This window comes from Arachis ipaensis, chromosome B10 (assembly GCF_000816755.2).
Source record: "Arachis ipaensis cultivar K30076 chromosome B10, Araip1.1, whole genome shotgun sequence".
NCBI classification, from domain to species: domain Eukaryota; kingdom Viridiplantae; phylum Streptophyta; class Magnoliopsida; order Fabales; family Fabaceae; genus Arachis; species Arachis ipaensis.
This window is the reverse complement of record NC_029794.2, coordinates 29,626,103-29,635,634: the sequence shown is the minus strand read 5'-3', so window position 1 is coordinate 29,635,634 and position 9,532 is coordinate 29,626,103. Positions and strand designations below refer to the sequence as shown.

General features: G+C 33.6%; 1 protein-coding gene across 1 annotated transcript; it reads left to right on the top strand.

Annotated features, from left to right (window-relative positions):
• LOC107621857 (transcription factor bHLH51-like) lies at positions 4,217-5,480 on the top strand. Its single transcript, XM_016323842.2, has 2 exons — positions 4,217-4,692; positions 4,931-5,480. The coding sequence occupies exons 1-2, from the start codon at positions 4,444-4,446 to the stop codon at positions 5,390-5,392; spliced, it is 711 nt and encodes a 236-aa protein (XP_016179328.1). The 5' UTR covers positions 4,217-4,443; the 3' UTR covers positions 5,393-5,480.

Below are 9,532 nucleotides of genomic sequence, written 5' to 3'. Positions count from 1 at the left end.
TCGTCTTTTAAAATAATAAAGAGATTAATTTATCTATCAAGAATAATTCTTGAGATATTTTAAAAAGAACAAATCTCCACATCCAAGTAATTTTAATATCCAAGTTCATTCAACTGATTTGAGTTACATGCTTCTTTTTTTCATTTTCTTCTTTCCTCTCCCCTCTTGCGCTTCTTCTTCTTTTCCTCCTTTTTATTATTTTTCAATTTCGTTACCGTCGTCACCAGCAACGTCACCTCCTCCTCCTCCTCCTCCTATTGGAATTTCGTCTCCTCCTTCCTTTTCATCATTTTCTTCCACCACCATCATCATCATCATTATCATAATCATCACCGTTATAGTCATAGTCTTCTTCTAATATGTATCGCCGTTATCGTTATCATCGAATTTTTATCATATTGATGACATTGTCTTATCCAAATTGATTTGGACGTATTTTTGTTCAAAATTGACTTGTTTTTGAATTCGAATTTATGTAATGAATAATTTTCGGTTCATTTGGTATTATACAAGGTGAATTCTACCCAACCTCCTCTAAAATAACATGTAAATTACCTTTCATGATGTGTCAAATTTTAATTCGTCAATATCTTAACCATAGTTGGGTTATTTTGTAATTTATTAATTGAGATGAGTAATAGTATAATTTCTTAAAATATCAAAACCACTCCTGTTAATTGAAGCACATTTCCACTCCTCCGTCCTTCCAAGTATCGCCGTCGCGCCGTCGTGACAAGAAGCGCCAACGTCGTCGTCAACATCTCTTAACGACGTCGTTGAATTCTCGTCGTCCGTAACTTTGCCGTCCTTCACGTCATCGCTATCTCCTATCCTCTCACTCGATCCCTTTTTTGTTCGTGGATCACTCCTTATCAACATAATTAATGGTTAGTTTAGTTATTAAATTTTTTTATTAAAAAAATATATCTTTATTTAATTACATGATGGAACATATATTCATATATAAAATATAATATAATAAATAAATCTATTTAGAGTATTTAAAAGTATAATTAAAATTATGAACATACAAAATAATAATAAAATTTGTACTCTAAACAAGTAAACATATTTTTTATCATACATAAATTATTTAAAAAAATAAATGAATTGTTAAAATTAATAACACAAGTTTAAAATGATAAAATCCAACTTTCTTACAAGTATTTTTTATAGTATTTTTATTCTTTTAAATTTTAATTTATTAGTACTTTATTATTTACTTAATAATTAAACAAATTATTTTCATGAGAAATTTTTTTTGTATTATCTTAAAGAAGAGACTAATATAACAGTTTAAAAAATAACGTAAAAATAATATTTTAAATAAAAATAGTTAATATTAAAATTTTTAAATGAAAAAATAAATTGTATAAGTATTTAAGAGATAAATATAAAATACATGTCTAAAATAAATAAAACAGACAAAAATACTTTTCTATTTCTCAAGAATACATGTTCTATTTCTCAAGAAGATACAATGATGGTATCATCCATGTGCATGTTATGTTGCTTAAAATTATTTAAAATACGCTCAATTTCATGCCGTTGTTCCATGACAGATCTACCATCAACCATCTTATAATTATTAAAGCGAGTGACAAGAAATTTCTTACTTGTTGCGTACTCGGCCATATATTTTGCCTCTAATTTGTCCCATAATTCTTTTACACTCGCAACATTTTAGTAGACATCAAATAGTGCATCATCCATGCCATTGAGTATGTGTCCGGTGTATATATAGTCATCGTTGTCCCATTTTTGCCTGGCTCGTATTTTTGCAATGGCCTCCCCTTCAATTTCTGGTGGTCTTGGTATGGTAAGAACATATGCCACTTTTAGTGTTGTGAGAAGGAAGTGCATCTTCTTTTGCCATCGTATGAAATTTCCACCATCAAATCTTTCTAACTTAATTGATGCGGTGACCATTTTTTTTGTTTTATTGGTGAATAATTAAGCCTAAAGATTGTGAGTTATTAGAAAAGGAGATAGTGAATTAAATAGCGCAATTCTTCAAGGCGTGTGTTACACACACTTTCCTTTAGCCTTAATTCGCCCCACCAATATACAATGGTGTGCAAAATGGGTTACTGACGAATTTTCTTTAGGATACAATGAAGAACACTTGACTTGTTTATGCACTCACACAGTCAAGCCTTACACTAAATAATAATTTACAGAATAATATTCTCTATTCTTTCTTTTGCGCATAAAGAAAGTGTTGAGATGGATGATGGCAAAAATGAAATGAGGAAAATTTATATAGACAGAGTACATGCAGCTACAGACACAACTTTTCAAATAGTTACAACCTTTCAACAAAACATAACTATTCAAATAGTTGCAACCTTTTAACATGCATAACTTTTGATTAAGTCACAACTCTATGAAGAGATGTAACTCTTCAAAATAGCTTTTCACATATTTTGAAAATATATCTCACATTCACTATTATACAATGGTTTCGTTTTGATAATATTTTCGGTTCATTCGAGACGCATGTGTTTCTGAATTCAAATTTACATAATGGACAATTTTCAATTCATTTGGTATTATACAATGGTTTTGTTTTGATAATATTTTCATTTCATTTGAGACACAAATGTTTCTGAATTCGAATTTATATAATGGACCATTTTTGGTTTATTATTATTATTATTATTATTATTATTATTATTATTATTATTTATTCTATGATTAAACATTTGTACATCACACTTTACTCACATTTTGGGTATTATAAGGATAATCATGCAGTGTTCTTACTTCTTTCAGCATTTGTCTTTTCCTTTTGCAATTTCTTTATCCAACAGATCATATGGGATTTCTTTTCCGGTGTTCAGAATCCTAATAATGGTTTAGTCATTTATTTATTCTGTGATACAACCTATAATTTTTTTGAACAATGGTGGGGCGCGTCCTTTAGAATACTGGCCGTTTACAAGGTCATAATTGCCATTTCAAAATTACATTCTTTATGAGAGGGTAGCGACTGTTTTGCAGTGTAGGTACCATTCTATCACTTGATGTAAAAGAAAAAAAAATGTTGGAGCTAAACCCCTTCTTGATTATCGAGTCCAAAGCTTTTTTTTTTAATATTCTTTTTATACACAATAGCTTGGATTCATGAGTGTGATGTTGTTGGCATTTAGTCCTTTTTGTTTCCCTTGCCAAAGTGTGAGGATTAGTATACTTCTAGCAATATGATTATGTCAATGTTGTGTCCAACTCTTTCCTTGCTACACACTAATGTCTATCTTTTTCTGCAGGGCTCTGAATTCATCAATGGGACAAGACTTGGAGCTGGATATAAGTGAAAAGTATTCCGTGGGCCTGAGTCCCAATACCGTTCTTCCGTCTTCGAATGCAAAGAGATCCAGAAAAGGAAAACCCTCCGGGAAAGATGGTTTTATAACCCTCAAGGGGGACTTTGCAGATATAAAACTTGCTCACTTTCGCAGTGCTTCATGTAAGAGTCATTTCTCCGGCACTCATGGATTGGAAGGTAACATTGAAATGAAGCGTGGCTCCATGTATCAGAGTTCAGAGGAAAGAAAAGCGTAAGGAAAATGGGCATGGAAGGAAGGAAGAAAATTGAAATTTCCCGGAGGAGTGACATCTCTTTCTCAGGTAGCATTCTTGATTCTTTGTGTGGTTCAGATGCCGAAGATTCTGAGCCGAGAACATCGGAGATATCTCGGGATTCAAACTTGGGTTCCCTATCGGTTTCCAGGTCATTGGCTTACATGGAGCCAAAGTCTTCAAAAGACTTCATTGAAATTTGCATGAGTTCAGATGTCAAGCATGGGAGAGGTTCTACAAATTTAAGAAGTGATAAAATTGCTGATTCTCTAATTCATGGCAATTCTCATCTTGAAAAGGACACGGTTCACTCACTGAAAAAGTCAGTCTCTGCTAAGGTGGCTCACTTGTTGCTATCACCATCAGAAAGTGATTGCTCATCAAGTGCAAGTTCAAAAGTTGTTGATATATATATTCACTAATTAAACTCATATTAAAGAATCATTTTGATATTATAGACTAAATAAACTACAAATCTATGTTCAAGATAATGCTTCATTTTTAGTTGAAATCCTTTTTCTTTTTCCCCCTTTTTGCTATCGGTTATCCCCCATCTTAGAATTCAGATAATTCTTGACAAAGTCTAATAGATATATAAGAAAAGAAACTATATAATTCATGGTAAAATGACAGATAAAGAGGGCCAAAAATCAATTGTCACTTTGACCAATCAAAGGTTGTTTCATATCACACCAATCACAATCAACATAACAAGCTAAGAAGATCACTCCCCGTTATTAGTGCATAGTCAAAACAGTACCTGCAGATGAGAGAAACTAATGATAACAATAATAGTTTAATAGAAGAAAAAAAATAAACTCTAGTAGATTGGTTTTGCATTTTCTTGTTGTTGCTGTGATTATGGAGAATTATGATCATTGTTCTTTATTTCTAGACCCTTCACAAACACTGCCTCATGTCTCAGATTGTAATTCTCTTCATCGTCAATTTGGTGGTGAGTTTCATTCATGGCCGGCACCGGTCGAAGTGGTGGCCGGAGACAGAGCTGCTAGTGCTTCCAAGAGCCACAGTCAGGCCGAGAAGCGGCGCAGGGACCGGATCAATGCACAGCTTACAAGTCTAAGGAAACTAATTCCAAAATCTGATAAGGTACAACAACTCATTTTAATTTTAATGTGTCTTAAATACTATATAAACTATAAGGTATTGCCATTTGAAACAGGGCATAGTTAGTTTCAATAATACCATGAAAAATATAAACATAATTAATGAAATTGTGAAGTTGCTAATCAAGAATATGTATATAGAAGGTGAATTAAACAATGTCGGATTATAAAAATTTATAGATATGAATTTTCAATTCAAGTGTAACAAGTTGATCTTGCAGATGGACAAGGCAGCTTTACTAGGAAGTGTGATAGAGCAAGTGAAGGATCTAAAGAGAAAAGCAATTGAAGTTAGCAAAGCCGTAACCGTTCCAACTGAATCCGACGAAATAACAATCGAATATGATCCGAGTGCGCGCGACGAGAGCCTAAAGATCAAGAACAAAGTTGTGATCAAGGCATCTGTTTGCTGCGACGATCGGCCGGAGCTGTTCTCGGAACTAATCCAAGTCCTAAAAGGATTAAGGCTCACGGCAGTTAGAGCTGACATAGCAAGTGTTGGGGGAAGAATCAAAGGCACATTTTTGCTTTGTTCTAAGGATAGTGAAAAGGGTGTTTGCCTTGGTACTCTCAAGCATTCACTTAAATCAGTTGTGACAAAAATTGCTTCATCTTCCATTGCAACAAATTGGCCTACTAGAAGTAAGAGGCAAAAGTTCTTCTTACCTTCTCATTTTATATAGATATACTTCAATGTTTATGGATGATTGGTTTAAACTTTAAACTTGTAACTTTAAAAAAATTAATAAAAAAAAAAACTTTCATCGTGAAGTTAAAATATGATAAATTTTGTAATAACTCATAATCGGATTTCGATAAATAAAAATTTAAAATTTGAAGTGCTATAATATCTAATCTAAATAAAAAAATTATTCTTAACGTTGACAGTAATATACGTTAATCCTAAATATAAAATTAGTTATAAAAATACTAGATAAATTATATGTTCGCCCATTAAATATTAAATATGAACAATAGATGCCGATAATATAGAATAACTAAATCGTAAATCAAGTTTAGGTTCGAATCCTATAAAAAATATAAGCAATATTGTTTATAATTGTAAACAAATTAAAGATTTTCAAAAAATTTTATCCAACTAAAATATTATTTATACTAATTAATAATTTAAGTCCCTTAACCAAGCTACTTCCTGTGAGTCACTAGCTCATTTTTCAATAGGCACGCACGCGATTAGAGTTTCAAGCAGGGGTCCTCCCACTGCTTAGGAGGCTAGGAGCTTATGTCCCTGATTGTTAATATATAGAAGTCCAATAAGCATATCTTAAATTGGTACGGAAATAGGATATCCCTAATTTTGTGTTCTATATTAAGTTTGAGTTTAAAAAACAATACAATTTAGTTTGATTATGACAAATATATTATATTTGGTTAGGTTTAAAAGTCTAAATTTTTGTTCGATGAAGTGCATTTTTGTTTAGGTCCATATTGAAGAGTGAATGGTAAAACACATTCCAATAGTTGTGCTATTTGTGTAGATTACTTTTTGGAAAGGATGGCACTTAACCCCAACTTACAACACAGCAAACAATCATAAAAGAAAGGCCAAATATGTTGCAATTTTGTGACGAATGATCAATTTGGGTAAAAGTGAAATTAGAATAAAGAGATAAGTCTAAAGTGGTCCCCGAAGTTGCAATCGAATCTCATAGTAGTATCTGAATTTAATAGTTACTCATATTCGTCTCTGAAGTTACATTCCGGGACTCAAAAAATCGTCCTTTCGACACATTTCGTTCACCTGGCACTACTGGAAAGCTGATCTGGACTCTTTCGTGACACGCTGGCCAGGTAACGGCTAGCTGACGTGGATTAGTAAATTTTTATGGTGCAATTTGGTCCCTAAATCAAAATAAAAAATTTTAATTCCCAAATTTAATTATTATTCTCTTCTCTATAGTAGTAACCCTCTCTTTTCTTTTCTTCTCTTCTCTTTTCTATATGGATGTGAAAGAGACTACAAATTACAACTTCATTGAAAGCACGCATATATTTTGTTAATTAAAAGTCACATACTATGTCTTTGTATTTAACATTTTATGCACTCATTTAACTCTAGTTTAATTAAAATGTTTTACAAAATTCAATTTTATATTTTTATATGATTTTAGAAAAATCTATCTCTTGTATTTACGGAATTAAAAAGTTACATCGTTATTATTATATACTACATTACATTTTCTTTCGAATCCTGTTCCAAAATAACCATGTATCATCCTAATTTAACTGTCATTCACATAGTATTTATAAAATCCGGTTAATTAATGGTTAATTAACCCATAAATTAAAATATATTCTAAAAAGTGAGAAATGAGATTTTTATGGTTTAATATGATAGAGAAAATTAAAACGAGAATTTATACACTAATTTTAAAGAATTTGGCCCGAGATTGGGCCAAACGGGCCGAACCGATTGAACCGGACCCAAAATGGCCCAAGGTCCAACCGAACTCAGCATAAAACACTTAAAAGAACCCCCTCTCTCCTCTCTTAATCATCAAACACGCTGAATGCAGCCATCGGAAGGGAGAAGAAGGAGCAAACCTTAACCTCATCTTCAAACCTTGATGACTTTTGATCCGGAGCTCCGATTGACGAGCCGTTTGCGGCCACGAGTCGGACTTGCCAAGCTCTTCAATTCTATCTAAATAAAACAGTAAGTAAATCGCATTTGCTTAGCTCCATTTTCTGCTGGTATATGAATTTCGGGTTTAAGGTTTGAGGAACTTAATTCCTTGATGATTTTCATGTTTTAGGGGTCTACTAAACTTGATTTCTTGTGGGTATTGCTCAAGGATCAGTGGGTAAAGGTAAGAGATCTCAAACCCTAATGAAATTTCTGAATTTAGGCATTTGGGTATTGATTTGTTATGTTTGGATGTGGTAATTGTGGCTTAGGTAGTGTGTATGTGAATGTTGATGCTTGTTGAAGCTTGTTGGTGATTTTGGGAAGCTTGGAAGTGGAGTTGTGAGGTTGGAAATCTGAGCTTGGTAGGGTTGGAATCCCAAGGGCTTGAAGAAAAATGAAATTAAAAGTGTTCCGGGTTGAGCGGGGAATCGGCCAAGGTATGGTTTAGGTTTCGCGCGTTTAATATTTAAGGTGTTGTGAAAACTTAGGCTAGAGAACAATAGGTTAAGTTGAAAAAGTTGGATGCACTAAATGATTAGTTTCATGATGACATTGGATAGATTTATGATTGAGTTTGAATTAGGAATTATGAGCATGAATGGTTGGTATTGTTGAGTATGTGTTCTTGGACTTATTAATGATGGCTTGATGTTGGTATATGTTAATGGAATTGATGGTTATGGTATGTTTAATTGGTTGAAGTTGATTTATGATTGGCTATGTATGAATGAAGGGAATGGGTTAATGAATTTTTGAAATAGAAGATTATAGTTGAAAGAGGTGGATTGTTGAATAATATATGAGTTTTATGAAGTGATGTGGATATTTAAGTGTTGGAAGATAGTCTCAATGAGATGGAGTTTGTTGTATGCTAAATGTGCAAGTTATATTGGTAAAGAATGTAGTTTTGGTAAGAAAATGAGATTTGGCAAAATTTGGTAAAAAGTGATTTTTAATGAACTTTGACAGTCCATAACTTGCTCTTTAAATTTTGAATACAAATGAGGTTTGTTCTAAATTAAAGTGTGTTTAATAAGCTTGAGATTGATATAAAATTTGAGAAAAATGAAATTTTGTAGAGAAAGTTATGGACAACAGAAATTTGGTATATTAAACTGTGATGCAGGTGTTGAAAACTGGTTTATAGCAGCTTTCTGGGCATTCTGCCCATTTTTTTTTGAAAAACGCCCACCCACGCGTACGCATGGCTCACGCGTACGCGTGGCGTGGAATTTTGGCAATGCATGCGCGAGAGGCATGCGTACGCGTGTGTGCAAATTCACGCGTATGCATGACTCACGCATACGCGTCACTTGATGTATGCTCCACGCGTGCGTGTGGCCTACGCGGACGCGTAGATGCTGCCTGCTGCAAAAATTGGTTTTGACTATTTTAAGCCAAATTTTCACTTCTAAACCTCGATTTTCTTCCTTTTTAGGCTTAAAGTGTAGTTCTAAGTCTAGTGGATAAGCGAAGTTAGGAAAATAGGATAACTTGAGGATGAAGTAAGAGGTAAATGATGGCGTATCTGAAGAAGATAAGAGTATTTAAGGAGTTTAATGCCAAGACTTGATAAATGATGATATATTGATTATAAATATGAAATGGCTTATGAATGATATCTGAGATACGAGTTTCCCTGGGTAACAGAACCGTGGCTCGCCACCACGTATTCCAGGTTGAATCTCGACACTCTGTTGACCCTACATCGTAAGAGTGACCGGACACGTATAAATTCTCGGGTATGAATAACCCCAATTGAGTGATTATATGATAAATGAATGTGAACTCTATGCATAGACTCTTGGGATGCGCGACGGGGAACAGTCTAAGGTTTTCGGACTTGTCGGGTTGGCTAGATAACCGACAGATGGGCCCCATCAGCCACAGGACAGGCATGCATCATGTGCATTTGTTTGTTTTGATTGCTATGCATTTCCTGAGTTTGCCTAACTGTATGTATACATCCTGCTACCTGCTATACTTGCTACTTGCACTATCTGCCTATTACTTGTGCGTGAATTTGTCTGGTTGCTTATCTTTGCTGAATTTTGGATGACAGAGGAACGGAGGAAGGGTGAAATAGTTTGATATTAGGTTAGGTTTAGGATTGAGTGAGTTTAGACAAATTTAGTATACCTACCCCTATTTATGGCTTCTGTTTTAGAAAGTA